The sequence below is a fragment of the Epinephelus fuscoguttatus genome, linkage group LG3 (genome assembly GCF_011397635.1).
Source record: "Epinephelus fuscoguttatus linkage group LG3, E.fuscoguttatus.final_Chr_v1".
NCBI lineage: Eukaryota > Metazoa > Chordata > Actinopteri > Perciformes > Serranidae > Epinephelus > Epinephelus fuscoguttatus.
In genome coordinates, this window is record NC_064754.1 from 42,669,912 (window position 1) to 42,693,925 (window position 24,014).

Below are 24,014 nucleotides of genomic sequence, written 5' to 3' on the forward strand. Positions count from 1 at the left end.
AACCCCAATTCCAAAGCTTGGGAAAGATCTGCTTTGCATCAACAACTGGCGGCCAGTTTGCCTTCTTAATAAAGATCACAAAATTCTACAACACAGATTTTTGCCAATAGCATAAACTCTGTTTTGGACCACATGATTGATCAAACTGGTTTTATGAGGCTCAGACATGTATCTAATAACATTAGGCTTGTACTATCTTTGCAGAATTGCAGCAATGTATTGTACTGTATTCACATGTTCACGTCACAATACACAGGTATAATATAATATACATAAAATATTGGTAAAAGCCACAACAAGCACGCACCACCATCTGAACAAGCATCAGCTAATGTAATCATAATTATAAATAAACTACTACCAGTTCTAGTATTTCAGTGTACTGCAGCTCTGCATTTGGTTTGTGCAAGTGGTGTTGTTGTACCCTGGCAGAAGCCATTGCCTGACTGCTGTGGGTATGTACAATCAATGTCAAACATTGTATCATGTCCCAGGTCCAGCCTGGGGGCCAATTGTGGCCTGCAGACCGATTGTTAAATGGTCCTCAGCTTGTCTTTGAAAATATACTATATGACTAACACAATAGTGATTAATCAAGCATGATCACTTTGCTTTTTTTTTTCATTTACTTTGCAATGGCAACAACAAGTAGGAACTCTGCAGGCGGAACAAATGTTTTCATGAACAGATGGTAAAAAAGCCAACAAACTAATACTCACCTGCACAATGTCACTGATATTAACATGTAGCCTATAAATCACAAGAGACACAAAATGACTTCAAAGAGATACAAAATGATCACACACAACATCCCCACAAAAAGACACAAAAAATTGCATTCCGACTACAAAGAGAAGCAAAACAACAACAAAAAGAACAAAACCACCACAAAGTCTGTGTGTCTTGGTCCAGAGTAGGAATGGTGGTGGGGCCTTGTCTGTGCCCAGGGGCCCATTTTCTCATACAGTAGTTCACCCATGGTGCTATCGTTGTGATTTTGACAGTTTTTGTAAAATGTGATGATAATTCTATTAAATATATCTACTCGCAATGTTACGCTACATTCCTGTCAGAACGGCAGGCTGTACACACCGTGTATTAGTGAGCGAACAGCCTGTAGGCCTACATTCTGTGCATTTTCCACTCACTAGCTTTGCGTAAAAGATAGCATGGTTAATGTTCTCATCAGCTGTTGATGGGAAACTTATTGTTATAACACCTTACTAATAATGCATGCAAAGGAAATATTAATGTCAATACATCATTTTGCACTGGAAATGAAATTGTGGATGTAGAATTTTGCAGTGTCAGTAATTGCCTAGAGTGGAAACAAATGTTTTGGGTAAAAAATGGCCTATTTATGTGTACTAATCAATCAAACATCACTAATGTCAGCTATTGTTGCTAAGTAACCTGCAGTTAACTAGCCACACATTCACCCAGCCACCAACAACAGTGCTAACAGGTGTATTCAGCTAATGTCTTTATTACATTATATTTGTTAGATAGCCAACACGAAGTCTGAGAAAAATGTCATCAATGTTGTGCTGCATGTGCAATTTAGGATACATATAGACAGTAAAAGCTTTAATAGTTTGTATATTTGCATAGTAGACTGTATGTCTATACTTGCTTTTGGTAAATAATATAAAATATAATAAATATAAACATTTGAATTTCAAGGTTTGAATTTATTTGCCCCCCAAAAAACATGTAGACTCATGGCTATGACCTTGATCTTCATCATATTATGAGTTAACGTCGTCAGTTAGTATGTAGTAACTCATATTACAAAGGTTACTTTTCCTCTGATTGGCTAGTATTCGTTGCTTGGTTAAAAAAAAAAAAAATGTCACGGTAAGCCAATCAGGGGCAGAGGAGGGCGGGACACGCTTTCACTCTCTTCGGAAAAACCAAACAGAAATTCGCGTACTAGACAGTTACTGTCTGGCCAATGATGTAATATCAACATTTGAATTCGGTTAGCTGTTCAGTTAGCACAGATACATTTTCCACTGTCAGGTGGCTTTACTCACAACGTGGAAAATTTTAGAATCCCACCTCTGACATGACCTCTGCTGTTGTGCACGGGACTTCTGAAGTAAGCTAGGCTATGTCTTGAAGTGCGGCGATGGAAATCACGTCACACGATAAAGAATCCTCCATTTTGGCGTTTCACTGAACTTCAGCAGGTGAGTGCAGAACATGAAACTGTTTACATTAGTGAAGGAAGAAGTGAGTGTGTTGTGGACTTTGGTGGAGTCTGCTACCTAACATGTTAAAGACCAATTAAACACCAACGAGCACGTTCATTGAACCTGAGTGTGGGGGATGGGTGGGGGCTTCTGTCCATCGCTATACCATATGAAACCTAGATATATTTTCTTCTATGTAACCCGCAAAACCACATATAGCTACAGTAAGGATGTACAAATTTATAATATAAGCGAATGTGTTTATGATAATGACTGCAAAACAGTGGAACTCTATGTTCTACAAGTGACTCAGAGAAAAAATATGAAAAGAGAAATGAAGAGGAACTAGGATCGATCCCAGAGGGACACCAGAAGAGTGGGGAGCTGTAGAGAAGGAAACTCCACCAACTGCCAAAGTAAAACCTCTACCAGAACTTATGTCAAAATTGCTTGGCATGGCTTTTTATTCAAGAGTAATATGGAATTTCAAGGAAACAGGAGAGATCAGCCCTACTTTGTAAAGTTGCTCATTTTTTTTTAATGTTAGTTAACAATATTATTTCAATCAGTATCAAATGTTTTTTGAGATTGAAATCAGCATGCTTTGGTAAAGTCGATGTCCATTTGATCCACCCTGGGGTTTATCATCATACCTGGTTTTTGGATGACAATTTTGCCTGCTACTGAAGTCCAACATGTCCAGTATGGTTCAACAGTTACTTTTAGCTGTACCATCTGTAGAGGGCATAAAACGTATAAGTATTGGGCACATGACATAAGTATTAAATTCTAAAACTGGGGGGAATAAAAACTATCACCAGGAATGCAGACCAGACCATAAATAGCAGCTTATTACCTGACTCCTCTTGAGATGCAAAGTTGGAAATGAGTATACGTGCTGCTGCTGAGACACACATGCACGTTGTGCCTCATTTAGCTTGGAAGACGGGAAAACTCTGCATGTTGTAACTACAGAACAGTGAGTATTATTTGATATGTCTTCATCTGACTACAACACTTTCTCAGGGTTTCAGCTGAGCCGTCATTTCTCAGTACTGTCAGTGAACTGATCTCTGGTACTGAGGACCACTACTGCTGAGGAGAGAGACCTGGGGCTGTGCTGCTGTATTGCCAGTGTGAACACACTTTTAATAGATGGGACAGGAACCATGCTTCAAGGTAAGAGAATATATTTTGCATTGTGGTAACTTTTTTTTACAGCAAATCTTGAGGTTCCTCTTTAACACCTAGAGCCCTATTATGTTAAAATGTTAAATTTTACTCTGACACAAGTATTTCAGGCAAGTTTACATGCCAGTCAAAGCAAATTTACACCATGTAACTAAGTCTGTCAGGCAGGAATTGTTCTTCATGTCATGCACAATTGCTTGTAGGAAGTACAATTGCCTTCCCTTAAGGCCACAGATTTCCCTGCGTGTTTATCACCTGTAGCTGCAGGTAAATGCAGTCTGCATCACCCACACAGCACCTTTCTGTGAGGCTTGCAGGACATCCTCAGGCTTTGGCCAGCACACTCTTCTTTTAATTAGGATACATCAGATTGTATTTTAGAGGTAAATATAAATATTTCTAATCAACATGTCATCAGGTCCCTCAAAAGAGCTGAGAAAAAAATATGTTCCCTCAATAGTCAGTATTAAACTGACTCCAGAATGCACTGCTTAGTGTTCACTGAACTCCTCCAACTTTATGTTGGTGTATTTGTCCACCCACAACCGTTAAAACAACAGATCAACAGATGCGTGCAGCTCATGAGAGTGGTGCCAAGGTAGGCCTGTTTGGTATCATCCGCGCCATGCAGGGTTTATGTTTCTGACGGCTATATAATATTTCAGAAGTCCAGCCACTACTGGACATATGTTTTAAATATCCATATCATAGCCACATTTAAATAGCAATAAAACACTGAACATTAAATTACTTGAAAATAAGCGAAATTGAAGCATGGTGCATTTAACAGAGTGACTAATCAGAGGTTTATTGGCAGAGACAAAGGAGGGAAAGGACTCGGTGCGCCGAGCTTCACCATTAATCGCCAAGCTCTCTGTCCACCATCTGGCTCGCCGTGGTGGATTGAAGAGATTCTCTTATCTGTTCTATGAGGAGACCCCAGGTGTTTTAGAGGTCTTCCTGGAGAACGTGATCCATGATGCTGTCATCTAACCACACCAAGCTCGCTAAGAGGAAGATCATGACTGCTGTGGATGTGGCGTATGCTTTTAAGAGACTTAACGTTTTGGTGGATAAATAGGTGCGTTGGAAATTGATATCCCAGAAGCTTGTCTGCATAATATAAGCTTATTTTTAAGTTGTCTTGGCAACATAGGTCAACATATCTTATTGGTCACACAATATTAGGCTATCTAATATGCTATTAATTTATTTATTTATTTTGCATATTTCCCTCTGGACATTTTGACCGTTGATATTTTAATCTGCCGGACAACTACGCATCAAAAAGCTGGCATATGCGGACTAATTTAAACCCTGATGTCATCTACATTTGTCTGATCAACTCGAGAAAAACATTGTCTGTTGAAGTTGCCTCATCACTATTACAGGTGTAAAGTATAAACCAGTGTTTTTCTGCTCTTGTCAACAGATCTTTGTTTAACTGTAGGCTACATCCAACATGTATAGTAAGTATAGTACAGTATTGTATGTTATCTTCTCTATCTCTGCGTATTCTCTGTGCCTTTACAGAACTCTTTAAGTAGTTATAATGAAATACAGATAGAAATACTAAGTGTAAGATAATGTTTACCAATCAAGCTCCTACATTTGAGTGCAAATTGCGACCCGCTGTTGATTCGTCATGTCTATTGTCATTCACATGTCTACCACGCTTAACGACCTACCAAGACATGCAGCATAATACAACCAGAGGAGATACAGAGCCCCTTTTTTCAGGGGAAGTCTGATAATATGAGGACACATGAAAGTGTGTTTTCATTAAATACAATATTGACAACCAGGCATTAAAAAAAACAGTGAAAGTAATTTCAGGCTCTTTTACCACTGATACTGTGTGGTTGTGGGTTTTGGGCAGCTGATTAATCATGGTGCTGACTGTTTACATTACCCACTGCAAAGCAGAGTCAAACAAGGAGACCACCAACAAGAAGCACACTGCTAACAGCACCCAAAAACACAACACCAACCATAGCTAATGCAGTAGACCTTTTTAACAGCAGACATTTGAACATGTCCCAGCTGGAAATGCAGTTTTTGCTCACAACATTTGTAAAGGCTCTAAAACATCCACACTAAATGGAATGCAGCTTTGATTCATGATTTTAACCATGGCTGTGCTTGTGAATAGTGTAATTAAAATAGAATTATAGAACAATGAAGGAAGACTGCTGATGCAAAAATTCTCCGCCCGAACAGGGACTTGAACCCTGGACCCTCAGATTAAAAGTCTGATGCTCTACCGACTGAGCTATCCGGGCTCTGACAGAGTGTCACATGACCACACTATATGTACTTTTCTCAGGCACTACTGTTGTATTGGCCATGTCTTAGTTCAGCCCGTTTGCCTGTTGAACAACAACAAAAAAAAAAACATCTCCAAGCCCAGTCTGCAATGACAGAAATCATTAAGCAGAGTAATGTAGGTAATGAAGGAAATGTATTTGTAGGATTTACATTTAGGTTTCTATGGTGAGAAACACCATAAAAGATAACTTTAAGACTTGCGGTGCTTTACCCTTGTCTAAAACTTCTCCTTTTCTATTAGCTTAACTAAATTATTTACAGCAGGCAGTAAGGAAATTGTTTGGTTAAATGGAATAACCCTAGTTCTGAACTGAGTGAGGTATCTTACTGAGGGTAGCCCCTTCTTACATGAGCAGTCACAAAAGCTTCACTACACTACTATAATAATCTGTACTTTTAAGTCTGAGGCCATGGTTCTGTGGACTGCCCCCTCTGGGTTGGGAGAGAGTTACTCCCCCAAGCAACGCAGTTCAGGTATCTGGGGGTCTTTTTTACCAGTGAGGGTAAAATGGAGCAAATAATGGACAGGTGGGCTAGTGTGGTGTCATCAGTGATGCGGGTGCTGTGACAGACTGTTGTGGTGAAGTGGGAGCTGAGCCAGAAGGCAAAGCTTTTGATTTGTGATGTCTGGAGTATCTTTGATGTACTGTAGCTCCTTGCATAATGAGGAAAAAATGGCTTTAATTGCTTCAGTAATATATTAGAACTGTCTTATTTGTTGCCACAACAAATTACATGTAATAAAACTGTTAAAATAAGTATTTCATTTCATCTACCTCCTAAAATGGAAGTAGTCTGAAATTAAGTCTTAATGAATTCTTGACAACAAATATTTTTGAATTTTTATGATGATAGTAAATCTGAACTAAATTTGAATCTTTGCTTCTGTAAAAAGCTGAAATGAAAAATATAGTGTTAATTCTACAGTGCTGTTGAGGTGTTTTTGAGCAAGTGTCATGTTGAATAAGTCGTTATCTGTAGCCAGCTATTAAATTTATGTTGTGTAATGTTTTTCTTGTTGAGATAGTTTTGTGTTTCTGCTTTGGAGGGTGTTCTTTACAGATTGATGTTTGTGAATGGTTTTAAAAACAAAACCTGGCCACGTTTTTACCACAATGTGTGGAGTAAATGCGCAGTAATATGTCCAACAAAGAAAAATGTTCACCAGGCCCCTGCGAGATTTGAACTCGCGACCCCTGGTTTACAAGACCAGTGCTCTAACCCCTGAGCTAAGGAGCCTGTGATGAAGAAAAGTGACGTCACAATCGAATTTATTGTTGACACGCGAGTGTTTGCTATTCCATAGTAGTGTTGGGATTTATTTTTGTCAACATTTTTCTAGTGTTAAAAAAGGGCCACGGAGTGCATGTTGGGGTACGTGCTGAGCAGTGACACAACATTGCCAAAACTGGATGAGCAAGTTATGACAATTTTTTTTTAATAATAATAAAAGAAAAAAGTCAAGCGACAAGCACACATGTACTTTATTAGCATTTATTGACGACACAATATTGAGTACGCGCCCTCTGCCTGCGCTGCATTTAACTGGCATAATGTCGGCTTTAACCTGCTTTAAAAATAATGTTAAGTTTCCCATGTATCCACCAGGTGGCAGCATGTGACCACCCTCAAGAAGGGCCTACACTGTTGACTTTAATCTTACTGACTGTGTAAGTGGGCAAAAATAAACTTTACTAAGCGTTATTAGGAAATAAGTATCATTATAGAAGCTTGACTTTAAAATTATGTTATAAGTGTAAAATAATGGCAGAAAAAAAGTTTTTAAAAGTCAAACAAAACTATGTCAAATAGGTCAAACCATGGCGTATTAAATAGCCGTCGGTGGTGTTGCACGGTGCGTGGATCAGCAGGGGGAGGCATGAAATGTTTAAAGAGACCGTCCTTCTATTGGTTGTCCTCCCCCCATCCCCGATGTTACAGGCGTGGTGACCAGCCGGAGCCGGCTGCTGTCCCCCCACTCTCCTCTACAGCCTCATACCAAGTTTTCCCATGGTAAGGTAGAGATGGACGCGAATGGATAGCATCAGGATAAACATGGCAGAGTTTATTTCAACGAATCATGGATGTACCATTTTCCTACCCTTAATCCTTTAGAGGGAATCTAGTTCCTCTCTGTTTGGACTTTGCATCTTATTATAAAGACAAGTAAGGGGGATTTATTTTGTAGAAGGAGAGGAAATAAAGAGCCATGGTGGAGCCGAGAGAACGAAAGGGGAGATTTAATTCATCAAGAGGTCTGTGACGATCCTGGATTTTGTTCCAAGTGTCCTGGACTAGAGAGAGGACGCAGAAGTTCATATCAACAGGTGAATGTTTGATTCATGTCCTGCTCTTTCTGTGCAGTCGTGGAAAGGGCTCTGCATGAGTAAACAGATAAATAAACTTGTGCATATATACTAAACAAGTACTCAAATACAGCGCCAGTACCATCAGTACAAACACTGAAGTAAAAAGTGGAAATAAGAGAAACGTGACATTAGTTCAGTCGCTGCAAATGACTAATAATAACACACATAAACATCGCCGTGGACCCAAATATATTGGTACAGTTTACCAGTGACATTTTGTTAACGGTATATATCCCCAGTGTTGTGTTGTGTTCCTGGGATGCAGACCAGTTGAACCTGTTCTGATCTGACCCGGGTTGCAGAGTGGTTACTACTGAGGTTGCGCTGTTGGAAGCCACTACTTTTTCAACATTTCGGTAACGTTACGCTACGCCTCAAACTACAGGAGAAAAACACACACTAGCTGTTGCTATCTACACTCTGACGAGGCTGGTTCTGTCGGGATTTATATGTAGACATCTGACTCACGCTCTACGAGGAATAACAAAGCTTTATTTTTTAAAAAACGTAATTTTTCCCCACACCGAGGCGATTTCTTCCTCCGAGGCGAGAATCCCACAAAAGGCCGTCGCTGGAAATCAACGACTCGTCGGAGAGGCTATCGGTGTGTCTGGAGCCAGGACTAGCAGAGACAAACGACACTTTAGGCCGCTTCATTGTCGGTTTGTTTCGCGGCTGGTGTAACGTTAACGTCGTATTACGGTGTTATAACAAGGACAGCCGAGCGAGGACCGTGATTTCCCTCTCCGCTTGGCCATGCGAGGAGCTCGGGTCTTCACTGAAGAATGTTTCGCCTTCCCCCGGCGTTAGCTCTGCCGCGGCTCCATGTAAGATATAAACCTGGCTTTGTTTTAGCTGTGGGGTTATATTCGGCCTGTATGAATTTATCACGAGGGAGAAAACCACCCTTTCATCCAGAAAGGGACATATTAGAAATGATATCGGAATAAACAGGCTGTTGTGTGCATATGGCACCTTGTTTGCAGTGTTGTTGGCCTCTGCCTTGAGCACACGGGCTTTATTTTGGCAAACAAATTTCTCACTCATCTCCGAGGGGCTTGGCGATACTTCTAGCTAACAAAGAGTGTTTTCCTGGTATCTCATCGTTCATTTCTCCACCAGGGCCAACAGTAACAACATGCTCCTGGCCTCTGCCGTGGTGGTGTGGGAATGGCTGAACGAGCACGGCCGGTGGCGGCCCTACAGCCCCGCCGTCTCCCACCAGATAGAGGCTGCTATCCGGAGCAGCGACCCTCGCGGAGGGAGCGTGGTCCTCGGCCAGGTGGACAGCCGGCTCTCGCCGTACATCATAGATCTCCAGTCCATGCACCAGTTCCGACAAGACACAGGTAAGACAAGGGAGGTGCTGGGAGCTAAAGAGGAAGAGGTTGCACTGTGCAAGCGTGTCATCTTTGGGGCTTTTAAGTGGAGGTCCAGGACCATAAACTCCCCTTATAATAGAAGACAGTGCCAGTACTAGCTTAAAATGGTATTATGGCACCATGGGGTGTTGTGTATTACTGTACAATCTGCTTCTGTGGCATCTGTGTTGTTTGCTGCTTCATGGTCATGACTTTCCTTAACACCTTAATGGATAATTGGTATTTGTTTTAACATGGACCCTATTTTCCCATGGTTGTGTGTCCAAGTGACTAATAAGATCAATGATTTTTGCTATCGGTCCAATATTGAGCAAGAGCGCTGCAGCCTGCAACGCGAAACAGGCTGCAATATTACCTTGACCTCGTCGCAGATGTGCCCTGTCAAGTTATGTCCAACAGAAGTGCACATTTCTGCTACTGACAGGCTCAGATTGTTATTCTAAGTGTCTGACAGCATTATGGGAAGCATTCCTATGAGATAGACCATTTTGTTAAAGAATGAAATTGGTAGAGGGAAATCTACCAGACTCAATATAAATAAATAGTAATTTTATCATCGTAAAACACACTTAATTCAGAGTCAACAAAACTCACAAAAGCCTGCTTGGTTTGTATTTTCACTGTTCCAATAAATCACTAGCTCTGGATTGTTTAAAATAAAAATGTCATTAAACCAGTTAGATGTAAAAATCTGCTGGCTCCATACACTCTAAAATGTATGTTTATTTGAATGGAGTCTGGTGGATTTGACAATGGTGATTTTAGGGCTGTTTCAAGATAAACAAAAAGGATCTTACTTTTTTAAGGTCTATCTCTGTATGGATCCTTTCCAAAGTGGTGAGACACTTGCAATAATCTGAGCCTGTCACTGAAAAATACAAGCATTTGTAGTGGATGTAAATAGAGGGTGCGAACATGCCCCAGCTGGTTACACTGCAGCCAATGCAGCCCTCCCGCTCAGCACTGGACCAAGTTCAAAAACTGTTGTTCTCATTAGTCACTTAAACACAAAAATACGGTAAAACAGGGTCCAGGCTGAAATACTGCAGATATGCTTAAAATAATCGTTGACCCAAAAACAAGCCACTACGCATCTACACTGTGTGGTACAACATGGGTTGAAATTCAACATTGTGATGGTGTGGAGCAGCTGCAAATGACCATCGCACCACTGAGTAAGCGGCATTCTTTAGCCGTTATGCACAAGCACTACACACACATGCAGACACACAGCCACACAGCAGCTGTACACTCCTGACCTGAAGAAAACGAAAGAGACCTTGATTCTGTGGAAAGAATGGAATATTTCAAGGCCTGATGAGCAGAGAGTTCACTTTAGTTGTTCTCCTCTGTAGCCCCCCCTTCTTTCCTCCATCTCTCTCTCTCTCTCTCCCTCTCCCTGGGGTCTCTCACCCTCTCCCCTTTCCTCTCCCTCTCTTGTACAAGTTTTAAGTTTCGTCAATAGGCAAAAGTCCCAAGGGCCTTTCGGTATTGGCTGTGACATGGGAGAGACAGAAAGATAGTAGTGTGTGTGTGTGTGTGTGTGTGTGTGTGTGTGTGTGTGTATGTGTGTGCAGTGGGGGGTTGCAGAAGGAGTGGGAGTGGTTGTTGCAGAGTGAGTGAGATAATTGAGGAGTCTGTATTCTCCCTCTGTCTTTGGCTCCTCCACCATTGTTGGATTTTGTCAAACAGATGTGAGTTGCTCCACTGTGGCTACGAGACACACATGGGAGGTGAAAGTGAGAGTTTCGAGAAGCAGAACAGACCTCAGAGGCAGAAGAGAGGGGTTGTTAGGTTTGGGGTCGCTTGTTGTTTCAAGTTCAGTAAATTGGAAGATGATGAGAAGGAGGAAAGATGAAGAAAGCAGTTTTAATAGTGATTTCTAGGTTGGCAAAATACTGGGACTCTGACACTCCAATATTAGATCTTGTATTTTTCCTAGCTGCTTTTAATTTGCAAGGCACAATGTACAAAACATCCACGTAAAAAGGTTCTCCTTTGTTTTAGCCATCACTGACCGTTTGTTTTTGTTATGAAACTTGTTGCTAATTTACAGACTGTAGTGCTTAAGTTACTGTGGACTTTTGCATGCATGTCTGTATGAGTTAAGACATGCACACAGGAAACATGGGGGAGAGAGCGGTATGACACACCAAAATATGCCATTAGCAATAGATAATTTCGTCAACGTTTTGCTATCTGGGTTCCCCAAAAAATAATGCTGTGTATTTACGGTATGATTTATACAGTTTTTCAACATGTAATTACGTGGATTATTTAGCCATGGACAGATTATCAAATTATTTTGATTAGTTTGAATTTATGATTTGCACAATATGAAAATGCATAGACTGTATGAAATAATAGGCATAGCCACTGTGACTGAAGCATTTTGAATCCTCGAGTTTGGCATTTTAACTATCACCATCTTGGGGTAACACCTTGCAGACAGTCTGTCACTCAGAGTGGCTCTGCCCTTAATTATGTGTAACTTAAGCCTTAATAAAATATAAATGGGTGAGTTATAAAAAATTTCAACCCCTGCACAGTTGTCATGAAGGGGCAAATTAGCCATAGACATCCAAACTGTTATTTTTCCCATGCCAATCTGTAAACTTTATTTGCTTGTGCTTATTCATTTGTGCAATAAAGTTTGGCATTGTAATAGGGGTTCTGTGGGGACTGACTCACATTTGGAGCCAGCCTCAAGTGGCCGTTTCAGGAACTGCAGTTTTTTTTAGTGCTTTAGCGTTGTTTTCATTATTCTGCTGCAGAGGTTGCTGCCTGGCAAAAGGCCTATGGTCAGAGTTATTGCAGCACCCACAAAATGTTATTTTCAGTTAAAAAACTAACACAGATGTTAGCTGCATTAGTTGTTTTTAGTCATGACAGTTCCATAAAGTGGGACCCTAACTCATAGTGAATCTAGTTTTCTCAGATATGAGAGGGACAGATGGGGACAGGCGAGTTAAGTGATTCACCTGAACAGTTCGGTCTGTCCGTATCTGCCTGTGAGCTGACACTGCATAGTTAGCTGCTGGGAGATATCATTCTTATACACCAGGAGCAGATTATTATTATAAATATCAAAGTAAATGTCTGTGCTGTACTTACTGAAGATTCTAGTACTGCTAGTCCATAGCTGTATGGGATAGCCAATACTTTTAGATATGCATAACGATGACAGCCTTAAAAGTGGTGCTGGTTGCTTAACTTCCCTGCACATAAGGACCTGAAAAAGAGACACACAAAATATTGATGTAAATATAGAATTGCCCCCAAGCTTGAAATATGTTTGGCTGTATTGCCCAGTCACTTCCCTAAAACTGAAACTTGACTTCTGTACTCGCTGTAGGCAGATGTGTTTTAAGGGACTCTGTTTTTGTGTTCAACAAAAAAAAAAAAAAAAAACAGAGTGGTGAGACTGAAATATTGCTGAGCACATCATATCAGTTTCAGTTTCTAAAATCTCCTAGTTAAACGTTTATGTATATGATAAAAGGGTTTTAAGCCTCTCAGCTGACAGTGTTGGATCAGGATTTCCAGTATTTAGGCTTGTGTCAAAAGTGAGAAGGTTATTTAGTGTCTCTGAAAGTTCAACATTTCATATTTTATGCTGCTCATCTACTTAGCTCCTCTTTTCAGGTTATAGCCACTTGTTGCACACAGGGCTTGTAGACATGATCATGCAGTGTTCATGGGTTTTGCATGTAGGCTTGTCACAGTAATTACTTTTGTTGAATGATATGTTGTCCCAGAAAAAATTGCATTTCAGATTCTATCTATTTTATGCCACCAATCTAATGATAATATAGTAGCATAATAATGCAAGTACAACCCTTGAAAGAGCAATGAACTTTTAATTCTTAAGAATATTCAGACATTGAAATTGAAATGTGAAAAATATTCAACATAATTTAAAAAAGTAATTAACACCTGATAACATATACAAGAAAGTACATATAAAACTACTGTAACCTTTATAGGGTTTTTGAGAAAAAAAAGGGATTCCCCTAGACAAGCTCAGCGAAACTATGGGAACACAGCAGTTTCCTTCAAAATCCAGCCGGTGTGCTACAGTCAGTTCCTGGGAATGGATTTACAGGGTGGAGGATGAAATTGTTGGAGGGTAAAACTACAAACGATGGACTTTTTGGCTCGTTGCCAGGGGTTGGCAAGCTAAGGACTATCAGGACTGTGCCTCTTCAACTTCAACGGTGCAGCTGCAGGCTACTGGTAAGCTACGCTGTGTCGTCCTTGAAGTGTGGTATTATTAAAAAAAAATTATTATTAAAAAAGGGGGACACTCAAGTAATGGTGGGGAAGACCCTGCTATTTATTCTGGCGCCATGTTGGCTAAAATGTTGTTTACATTCTTGCGTAAACAAATACACATTCAAACCCAACAGGCAATATCGGGGTTAGCAAAACGATTGAGGTCATGTCCATATATATCGTATGATAAATCGATAGCGTAATTATCGTGACAGGAAGCAAGCAGGTGGGACAGTGAAGTCTTTGAGAAGGACAACAGATTTCGAGCACATTTTGACACAGCAGCAAGATGTACAAGTCTGTTTTTACAGTCATATATTAAAGGTAATTTCCAACGCCTGCCATCCATACCCCTCCCTGTGTCCTTATGAACTCTCCCATCACGCTGGTTCTCCCAGCACTGTCGGTTGTGGTTGGAGGAGAGCTGGTTTCCAGAATCATGGATGAAAGCCGCACAGACACTCCCTGCAACACAGATAGCACAAGCAATAAGCTGACAACATGCAATGTTAAGGAAACCCCTCAGCATGGTTTCTCTATGATAGCTTTGCGACAAGTGGGAGCCCATGTTCCCAGAGACCTTCACTGCTACTAGAGTTTATTGGTGCAGCTTTCCTGCATCGCACTTCCCAAAGATGACCTGTCAGAAAAGATTGTCAGTAGTGTGGCAATGGTCTTATTTCTTGGATTGTTTGACCTTCTGTGGGTGTCGCTCTTTTATGTGGCTGTTGAGTCATTGCTGCTTTCATTGTTCATGCTTACAACTCAGTTCTTTTTCATCCCAAACAAACAAGAAATATAAGACATATTGCTTCCTGTGTACCAGAGGGTGTGACAGCTTTGAAGAACTATTTTGAAAAACTGCTTTGTGGTATCAGTTTGCAAGAAAGTAGATAAAAAGAAGCATATTCATGCAAAAATGTCATATCATTACCTTCAACTTAACAGCTATTTGTGATCTCATGCTTTTTTTCTCACACACAGATTTCCTGTTTATGGAAACATGAACAAGACTTACTCTGATCACATACATGCTAAGGGTACATACAGTTGTTTCTGAAAGGGAGAGAAAACACAGGGCTCCCTGTAGACTGAGAAGGAGACTGGAATCTAGATTAACTTTGTGTTCCTTTCAGCTTTAGAGCCCCACTTATACATGTGTATGTTTTCACTCGCAGTTCTGTGGTCAGTACAGCAGAAAGTGTATTTGATATGTGTATATGTGTATATATATATGTATGATACACAGTATATTTATATATATTAAAAAAAAAACACATTAAGCATAGCGTTGTTTCCTTATCTCGTATGAATATTTAACTGACTGAATTCCAAGTGATAGAGCAGGTGTCCTGGTAGCAACATATGCATTTTACCAGTCCAAGTAAATTATGATAAATTGAATAAATACAACATATTAAATTTATCTTTTTAGTTTAGCATGAAGCAGGAGTTGGGAAGGAGGTGCTTGTCTTTAAAATTGATGTTAAACAGGAAAGTGTCACACCGTTAGCAGCAGCCTCCACCTCTTTGTTCATGGCACTTTTAAAGACTGACTTGCCATCAGTTTCTTTGAGGGGCGTTTTTCAAACTCTGAGGGCATCTTTTTTCCTGCTCCTGCAGCATGTTGCTCCTCTCGTTCCAGCTGGTCCTGCTGAAGGAGACTCATTCCCAGACCCCCACAATGCCCAGGGGAGTTAGGGTCATGGGGGGTGGGGGGGGTGGGGGGGTACTCCCTAGAGACGCAGGCAAGGGGGTGGTTTGTGGTCACAAGAGAGCAGGAGGAAGTGAAACCAAACACTGACTACATTTATATGCAGCACAACAAATGAGGTTAGTGGGACAAGTTGGGTTAGGGAAGGAAATTACAGAACAAGTTTACATGTGCCGCAGTAACTTACTGTAAAACCTGCACCAGCTAATTGCTGACGCTGTCTGTCTGCTGGTAGCTGTTAAGCCTTTATGCCGAAAACAGCTGCCTCTAAACAGGCCTGATGAGCGCAGCAAGAATCAAACAGTGAAGTTAGCCTATTTAGACATTAAAAAAAAGAAAATGGGTATTGTAGAAAAACATATGGCCTCCAAGTGAAGTGGTTTGACCACGGGTATTGTATTGCCACTAGTGATGAAGATGTTGGACATAAGGCTAAGATGTATCTATTTTTTAGACCTTCCTCGCATTCCACTGGTACATGATGGTATTTATGTAAAAAAAAAAAAAAAAAAAAAACATTTAAAGCAGGCTGCTGGTGATGAAAGTCACTGAAGTTTAAATGTCAAGAAAGGAACACGCATTTAATTAAAATTCACTGCATTAATACAGCAGCAAACCATTATTTGCTATGTAAATATATAGTGGAGTAATGGCGGCCTGAGCAGAGAATGAAATCATGCTCCTTCTATATGTGTAGTAATCTGAGCTTCTCTGTTCTTTGTCGTGGGAGCTGGTCCAGCCGTGTGTGCATATGAGTGCATGTGCGTCCCTGTGTCTGTATCCCATTGGCGAGCTAATCGCCATCGCTCTGCACTGCGCTCATGTGGTGGCTGCTGCCTATAGTGCTATCACGACCCACAGCGATGGAATAATGTGCATATTGAGTTTTTAACATGTGATAATGCAGTTGGCTATATTAACTGATACTGAATTAATCAACTGATATCCTCCTAAATCCCATACGCTGGACCTTTAACAGTCCACTTTGGGTTGAACCTGCTGCTTGCAGCTATTTCTCATAGAGAATTTTTGTTACTGTAGTTTGGCATTATTTCACACATATAACAGGGACGATTTGAATTTACATTAAGTATTGCACTTGCAAAACCAGTATTTCCTGAAGGCAGTGTTGGATGCATTTTGGCTTTGACTGTTAAGGTTAGGGTCTCTCCTTCTTTTGTCTTGAAGCCTCTGCCTTATGTCGCCGCCTGATCTATCTCTCACTATCTCTTTCTCTTTTCTCCTCCATCACCCTTTTCTCTTGCACATTCTATGAAGCTGAAAATGTACTCTGAACTCCACACTCAGGGGATTGGACTCTTTGAAGGTGAGACAAAGTAGAGACAAAGACAGAGAGAGAGCTGAAGGGAGTAGGCGACACGACAAAGTCGGAAGGGAAAGGGGTGAAAAAAGTGCGGAGAGGGCATTAGAAAGTTAAACAGCAAGGAAGAATATTACTGGAGGGAGATAAAATAAGACAAGATGTTGAGAGAATGAGACAGCCTGAAAGTCAAGATATAGAAAGGAGTAGAGGACTGGAAGAATGGAGGAAGATAAAAGTGACTTTGGAAAAAAGATGACAAGAGCTGACAGAGGAATTGAAAGGGGAAAATTAAAGAATAAAGGCTTGTGTGAGGACTTTCATTTAGACAAGTTGGATTTCTTGAAACCGGAAAAATAATGAGTTGACAATGGGCAATTTTGCTTGAGATACTGCATATAAAGATGAGTTTTAGTCTTAATAAAAATGAAAAAATGCATGCAGTCACCTATTTTGCTAATTATTAATATAATTAGTAAGGCAAATACATTAAACCTTATGAACATGCTATTTCTTGATCAGAAAAACTAACTTAGCTTTAAGTTAGTGGACTGTATTCTGCCTATTCAGTCTGTTTTCTGCAGGGACACATCATAAATCACAAAAAATAGGGGGAAGGAAACCCAGAGAAAGGAAGATGAAAGAGGTAGAGGGTTCAGAGGGCAGCCCTTTCTCTCTATGTTGTTGTTGTGAAACTCTGCGTGTTGGGTTACTGTTACTGAGTACTCTGGGGGATATCACTCACTGGCTTCTTCGCAACACACACACACACACACACACACACACACACACACACAAGCAGTAGACTTATATGAAATCAAATAGTTATGCCTCAGAATTTCTTAGACTGAGTTCCTTTAAGCTCTCCAAACTCTAACCTAAACTTAGCCTAACTAATGATGACTGATGACTCTCATGTGATTGGGTTTAGGGGGCGTACAGGGAGGCCAGAGAGAAGAAATGGAAAGACAGAAGCAGTGATGGTTGTGGGTTATTTTGTTTTGGCCGTCATTTTCATTCAACACTGAAGCTGCGTTAATGGTTGCAAGAAGCAGTAAAAGGTTTTTCCAAACAGAAATTGGCCCATCTGAATGGCCACTCCACCCAATTTTACATACGGAGTTCAGTTTACTTGCCAAGGCGACAAACCAGTTTGTGAAAACAGTGAGATAATGTCTTCTGTGGCAGTGGAGGGTGCTTTACAACACCGATGATGTCATCAGAAACTATGGAATTGCTTTATGGGAAATGTAGGATCCAGTATTGTTGTTCTTTAATGTTGTTGACGTCACTTTATTTTTTACAAAGCACCAGTTCAGGCACTGCTTCAGTCACCAGTACCGTTTCATAGGTATCATTTTAGCACTGTTACCAGGCAAAAAACAAACGAATTGGACCATTCTTAAAATGAATTTATAAATTAAAAATATTGTCTGATGTAAGATCCCCGACTTCATGGAAATGCAATAATGAATTGATGGAATATCTTTTTAAGTGTAGTCTTTTTTTTTTTTTTTGAGTGGATTTGCAAAAACCTGAACAGCTGTTTGATCCATGCTTATTGCTTTTTTCTTTTTCTTTTTCTTTTTCTTTTTTTTTTTACCTGTGCTTTTCATAATGGATATAGTTAGGTAGGAAGCTATGTAGGGAGATGACGTTCCCATTCTTATTCTTGTCTGAGCTCTGATTGGTCAACAGTTTCCCCAACCAACAGATCATCATACATATATATATATGAGATATGGCTGGTGATTTAGAGGCCTTGAACCAGCCATGAAGAAAGGCTAATGTATGCAAAAGGAAAATAAACTGTATACTTAACACAGTGATCAATTCATCAGCTTTTGACAGACTCAACTTTGAGAGTTGATTTTTATGCCTCTGTGCCAGCATACACCATGGCCAGAGTCGCTATACTTAGGTTGGCCATCTGTTCATCCCATTCTCATGGATGCAGTATCTCAGTCACACCTCAAGGGAATCTCTTCAAGTTTGGCACAAACGTTCACTTGGACTTAACCATGAACTGATTAGGTGTGGGGGGTCATAGGTCAAATGTCAAGGTCACTGTGACCTCTTCTGTCTCTTTCTTGTGAATGCAATATCTCAAGAATAATTTTGAATTTCTTAAAAATTTGGCACAAACGTCCACTTGGGCCCAACTGATTAGAATTTGGTGGTCAAGGTCACTGTGACCTTTCTTACGTCTCATTCTTGCGAATGCAATGTCTCAAGAAGATCTTGAATGAATTTCCTCAAATTTGACAAGTGTCGTCTTGCACTAAAGGAGGAACTGATAAGAATTTGGTGGGTGAAGGTCAAAGTTCAAGGACACCTTGCCCTCACAAAGCATGTTCCTGGCCGTAACTCAAGAATTAATTTGCTAATTATGGGGAGACATTTGGTCAGATGCTGAATTGGTGACACTAATCTTGGGTGTCCATCTCAAAACTGTGCTGATGGTATAGATCTTCTGTGCTGCTGGGTTTAAGATATGTGTGAAACATTCATGTTTTCACAGACATGGATGTAAACTGTAACTGCAACCTGACTGGTTCACAGAGACACACAACCACAAGGTGGTAATTCTAGGGGTTGTTTTCGCATGTCCAAGAAGATGATTTATTCACCTCAAACCCACTGATGGAAGCATACCTTAACTCCACCACAAAAGTTACTGCAAAATTGTCCTGACAGTTGTTTTGAAATATAGCTGTGCAGAAGTTGATTGAAGATCAGAGAATATGGTTTCCATTCATGTAGGGAAGAAACAAAAGAGGGGGGAGCAAACACCAAGTCAAAAACATTTAAATATATTGATGAAGTGTTAGAAAGAGAAGACAAAAGGAGAGAGAAGAAAAAAATAAAGGTGATAGCAACAGAAGAGATGATATCAGACAGAACGAGGGTGAGATATCAAGATAAACAAATCAAAAGTGGGAAACAAGTTATGAACAGAGGGGGTGGGAAAGTGATAAAAAAGGAAAGTAAATAATAGGAAGTTAGGTGAGTGTCTGAAAGAAAAAGAAAGTTACAATTGCTGGAAGATTGTGTCTTGGTGCCTCCAGGCCAGCTTGACCTTTCAGATAATTTGCAAGTGAATCTTCTCTGTTTCAGTCTCTGTGTTCTTCTCTTATCTCACGCTTCTACTTCGTCTTTTAACTCTCTCTTCCTCCTCACTCCGATCCTCTCCTTATCTCTGAGAAAATGATCCCACTGCTTTCAGTTCATCTTCCTCTGGACTCCTCTGTCTTTGAGTTTCTGTTCTCTGTTTGAGCCGTTTTATCTCAGCATCAGCTTCATTTTTCTGTTGTGGGTGTGAACTTTTGCTGCAAATTCTTCTTATGTTCTTTTCAGAGGTGCCATTTTCATTTCAGGTTTTAACCTTAATAGAGACTCGCATACTATATGAGTTTTGTCATTTCCTCAATCATCCGTCATCTCTCTTCTGCTCGAGGGTACTCAGGCCAGTTTGAGGGCGATGAGTAGAGAAGGGGAGCTAGAATTCAAGGAATATTTTAGAGAAGTGCTTTGAATTATCGTCGGGAAAATAGCAGCAATTTAATTTGGTTTTCCTTGGGCAGGGTTCAGGCTAGGACAGAAATCATTCTAGGTTCAATCTGGAAACCGTCATTTTCAATAACTGTCTTCATTGTTGTGCATGCTAGCCTTTTTCCCTCTTAAAAACAAAGGAGTGGGATTTAAGTGTTCACTATTGCACAGATATTTTAATGTTTGCTTTTGCACTACAGCATTGTACATAATGTGTCTGGTGTCTTGTACCTTTGTAATAAATGGCAAAAAAATGACAGGTCTTTTACAATCTGTTAGAAAGGGTTCTTTGTCTGCTTTGCTCAAATGAGAGTTACTAATAGAGGAGAAATTTGTTTTGAGCATGTGGCTTTGTATTATACTTTGCCCCTTTAGATACACAGATTTCCCATGTTTACTTTTGCTTTTAGCTCCTCACCACACACATAACAATAATTTCTTCACCCTCCAGATGTGTACAGTTCATTCTGTGGAAGTGTGTATGTACTTGGTTTTGTTAAATTACTTCAAACCATTTTCTGTTTTCTTTTCAGTAGGCAGGCTCATTATTTAAAACACACACAGTCTGAGGAGTGTATAAATCCAGTGTGGCCACACCCAGACATGCTGCACTAGATTCCAACTGTGACTGACAAATGAAAGCAGCAACGGGCCTTGCGTTGATCCAACTCTGACAGATGAAACATGTAAAAGGGGTGTGGAACTATGAGGGAGCAGTGGCATTAAGGCTTTTACTGTATTACTGTAAACAAGACATGGACATACATGCACATTATTTTTTCGTATGTACCATATAGTCCTACAGCTGTAACTTTAACAGCCTTTAATACCTGCTTTTATCTCCTAAGTCTTGGATAATTTGTAGACATGGGGCACACCCAAGCACAGCTACATCACATCAGCATGTGATTACACAAACACACACACCCAGTCTCATGTGCTCACTAGCTCAGAGGGGAAACACCACCTAAATCAAGAATTCTAATATGTTATTTTCATGGCTGAGGAAAATTCAATCAATAATTAGGAACATGAGCGACTCTGTCTCAAAGCCAGAAACCAGACAAGTCTCAAAGATGTGATATCATAGGGTAAAAAGGCTGGAGACAATGACTGGGAGACTGATTTTGTGGACCCACAGAATGTTTGTTTTCTTTGTTTATACCCAAATGAGCTTTATTTTATTGCAGTTTTCTCAGTTCTGAAGCAGAAAACATACCCATATACTCAGAACATTCCACCTGGTTGCTCTCAGTTTTATCTAGATTATCTTTAACCATTCATTGTCATTAGAGCACCTCCAGACTTTATATCATATGACAGAATACATTTGAGTTTTAGCACTCTAGCTTTTGGATTTGAGAGGGAGTTGTTTATGTTTACGTATATTTTTGGATGATCTTAGACCATAGGAATAACGTATGAGTTTCGAAAATAGGCATGGTTCTTCTTTAAAAGTAGCACAGTTGAGGATGAAATGCGAGAAGAGTCTTTTGGTTTTATAATGGTTCCTCTGAATTGATACCCATGTTAAAAAAAAATCAGGGTTCCCAAGATCATGAAATTCCTGGAAAAGTTATGAAATTAGAAAAACTTTTTCCAGGCCTTAGAATGGATTGGAATGAATACAATGTTTTGGGAAAAAAAAGAAAGAAAAGAATATACATAGTTTTGGCTATTATTTAAAATATGTTCATAAAAACCCCAAAACGTGTCTAATACTAAAATGGATCTTCGGTTTTCTATCAGTCTGTGTCTTTCAGTCTGTGTCCCCTCTCTAAATCTTATCAGCTGATCTGATCAGAGCTGATCAGATCAGATCGATGGATGAGAGGAGCAGCTGTTTCGGAGTTAAAGCAAACTTTCAAAAGTAAAATCAAAATGTGGCAGGTGATGTTTTAATCGTGCCGGGTCTCCACAAATAAATGACTCTGTGGGAAACTGTGTGTTGAGTTTTTTGAATGTATTTTTTGGCACCTTGAGCACCATAAGCCGCATGCCAGCTAGTTTTATTATATTGGAGAGGAGGCTGACATCTCCACGGTTGATATCTCCAACACTCAACAACTCACACCAGAGAAATTTTAAGGGTAAGAGGAAAAATACGTAGTTTTGATGTGGGGGTTAACTGTCCCCTTATAAGCATAACTAGCATATGAACTCCAGGTAGCGTTTTACTTTCTGTCAACTAAAAAGATAAAGCACTAGCTAGGTCAAGTTTCAGTTTCAGGTCAGTTTGCAACCTTATCGTGCATCATCGCATGCTAAACCGTCAAATAGTCTTTTCTAAGTCTGTAATCTCAGTATCGAATGCTGTTAATTGTCTGGTGAATTTATGCTAACATAGCGCTAGCTAACACAGTCCCACACTTCATACATATACACAACATCCTGATCCCCAGTGTTGGTGCCATGTTCAGAGACAAGGCCAGGTTGTCCTCTTTGTGATAAGACTTTGGCCTGATTAGAGTCCAGTACAGATAAAGTTTCACTACACACAAAATACACAGATTCTATTTGACATTCAGGACACACAACTTCCTTTCCCATAAAGGTTCTTGCTTACATTATTACTTTTATCATTGGCATAATAAAGAGGTTATGAAAGAGAACCTGTGTGGTTTGTCCTGTTGGAGTGGACATCTTTACTGCAGTAGGTGGTGGTTTGCAGCTGAGAAAAAGTGTGCACATGACAGCTAGGGCTGTCAACGAATATTCTAAATTCGAATTTAAATTCGAATTTGAAAAATAATGGACCTTCGAATGTGAAAATTGATATTCGATTGTGGAGAGAGAGAAAAAAACACCACCGCAGCTGTCCTCTTTGCAAGTGGGCGTTGGCATCAGACGTGCATTTATCCATGCTGGTCGACAAGCGGTTCTGCTCCCAGCTGTTGTCTCTGTCACCCTGCTTGACACATTCGCTCGTGGCTCACGCAGAAAATAGACCAGACGCTGAAACAATCGCTGCAGGGCGCGAGCCGGTCACGGTCCGGTGCTTCAAGGCTATTCGCAGCACTTCCGCGAGTGGTGTGGTCACGGGTCAGAGAGGGGGGGCGAGCGAGAGGTCCGCGGTCGTTTATAACGTAATGTTATAAATAATTGTTTTACGTGTTTTAATGTGTAGGTATGTACATGTTTTCAAAGACGTTTATGTTGAAATAAAAATACCTACAGGTAGTTATGTTTCATATACAAGTATGTTTCCTTGTATTAGTTTGCCCTTTTGTGGACATAATGCGGAAAAAAAAATATTCAAATGGTTCGAACCTATGAGTTATTTTTAGAAGGAATATTCGAACGTCATTTTTGAGCAATTTTGACAGCCCTAATGACAGCAGGTTTTGATTATTAATAATCATCCAAATACGGTGTTTTTACTCTGTTATCAGAGTCTGATGTCTTTCACATTCTGCAAATTAATACTTTTTGTCATCAGGTCTTTGCATATTAGCAATTATGTGTAAAAATTGTATGTAATAATGCTTTTGGGAATCTTTGACCAACCATCCCCTCCAACAGACAGCAGTGCAGCTTGGCCTCAGTCTGCTTATTCTGTGAATGAACTTGTTAGCTCTGCAGTTTGAGAGAGCATTACATTTCACGTGGTAATCAGCAGGTCAAGTGCTCCCTGCCGTGCTGGATTCATTCAACACAGAGAGAGAGAGAGAGAGAGAGAGAGAGAGA

General features: G+C 40.2%; 1 protein-coding gene and 2 non-coding genes across 5 annotated transcripts in view; 1 reads left to right on the top strand and 2 right to left on the bottom strand.

The window, feature by feature from the left end:
• The first annotated feature begins 1,947 nt into the window (after nucleotides 1–1,947).
• Nucleotides 1,948–24,014, top strand: part of LOC125885555 (E3 ubiquitin-protein ligase DTX4-like) — a 43,167-nt gene continuing 21,100 nt past the window's right edge. Inside the window, exons 1-3 of one of the 3 annotated variants that reach the window (XM_049571199.1) lie at nucleotides 1,948–2,192; nucleotides 3,222–3,374; nucleotides 9,206–9,432. In XM_049571199.1, coding sequence (XP_049427156.1) covers nucleotides 9,222–9,432 — 211 coding nt within the window. In that variant the 5' untranslated portion in view covers nucleotides 1,948–2,192; nucleotides 3,222–3,374; nucleotides 9,206–9,221. Of the gene's footprint in view, nucleotides 2,193–3,221; nucleotides 3,375–7,670; nucleotides 8,042–8,407; nucleotides 8,911–9,205; nucleotides 9,433–24,014 lie in introns of those variants that run through there. The other 2 variants (XM_049571198.1, XM_049571197.1) reach the window with 2 other exon arrangements.
• trnak-uuu (transfer RNA lysine (anticodon UUU)) lies at nucleotides 5,596–5,668 on the bottom strand. Its single transcript has one exon. It is a non-coding gene; the product is annotated as a tRNA-Lys (tRNA).
• Nucleotides 6,881–6,953, bottom strand: trnat-ugu (transfer RNA threonine (anticodon UGU)). Its single transcript has one exon. It is a non-coding gene; the product is annotated as a tRNA-Thr (tRNA).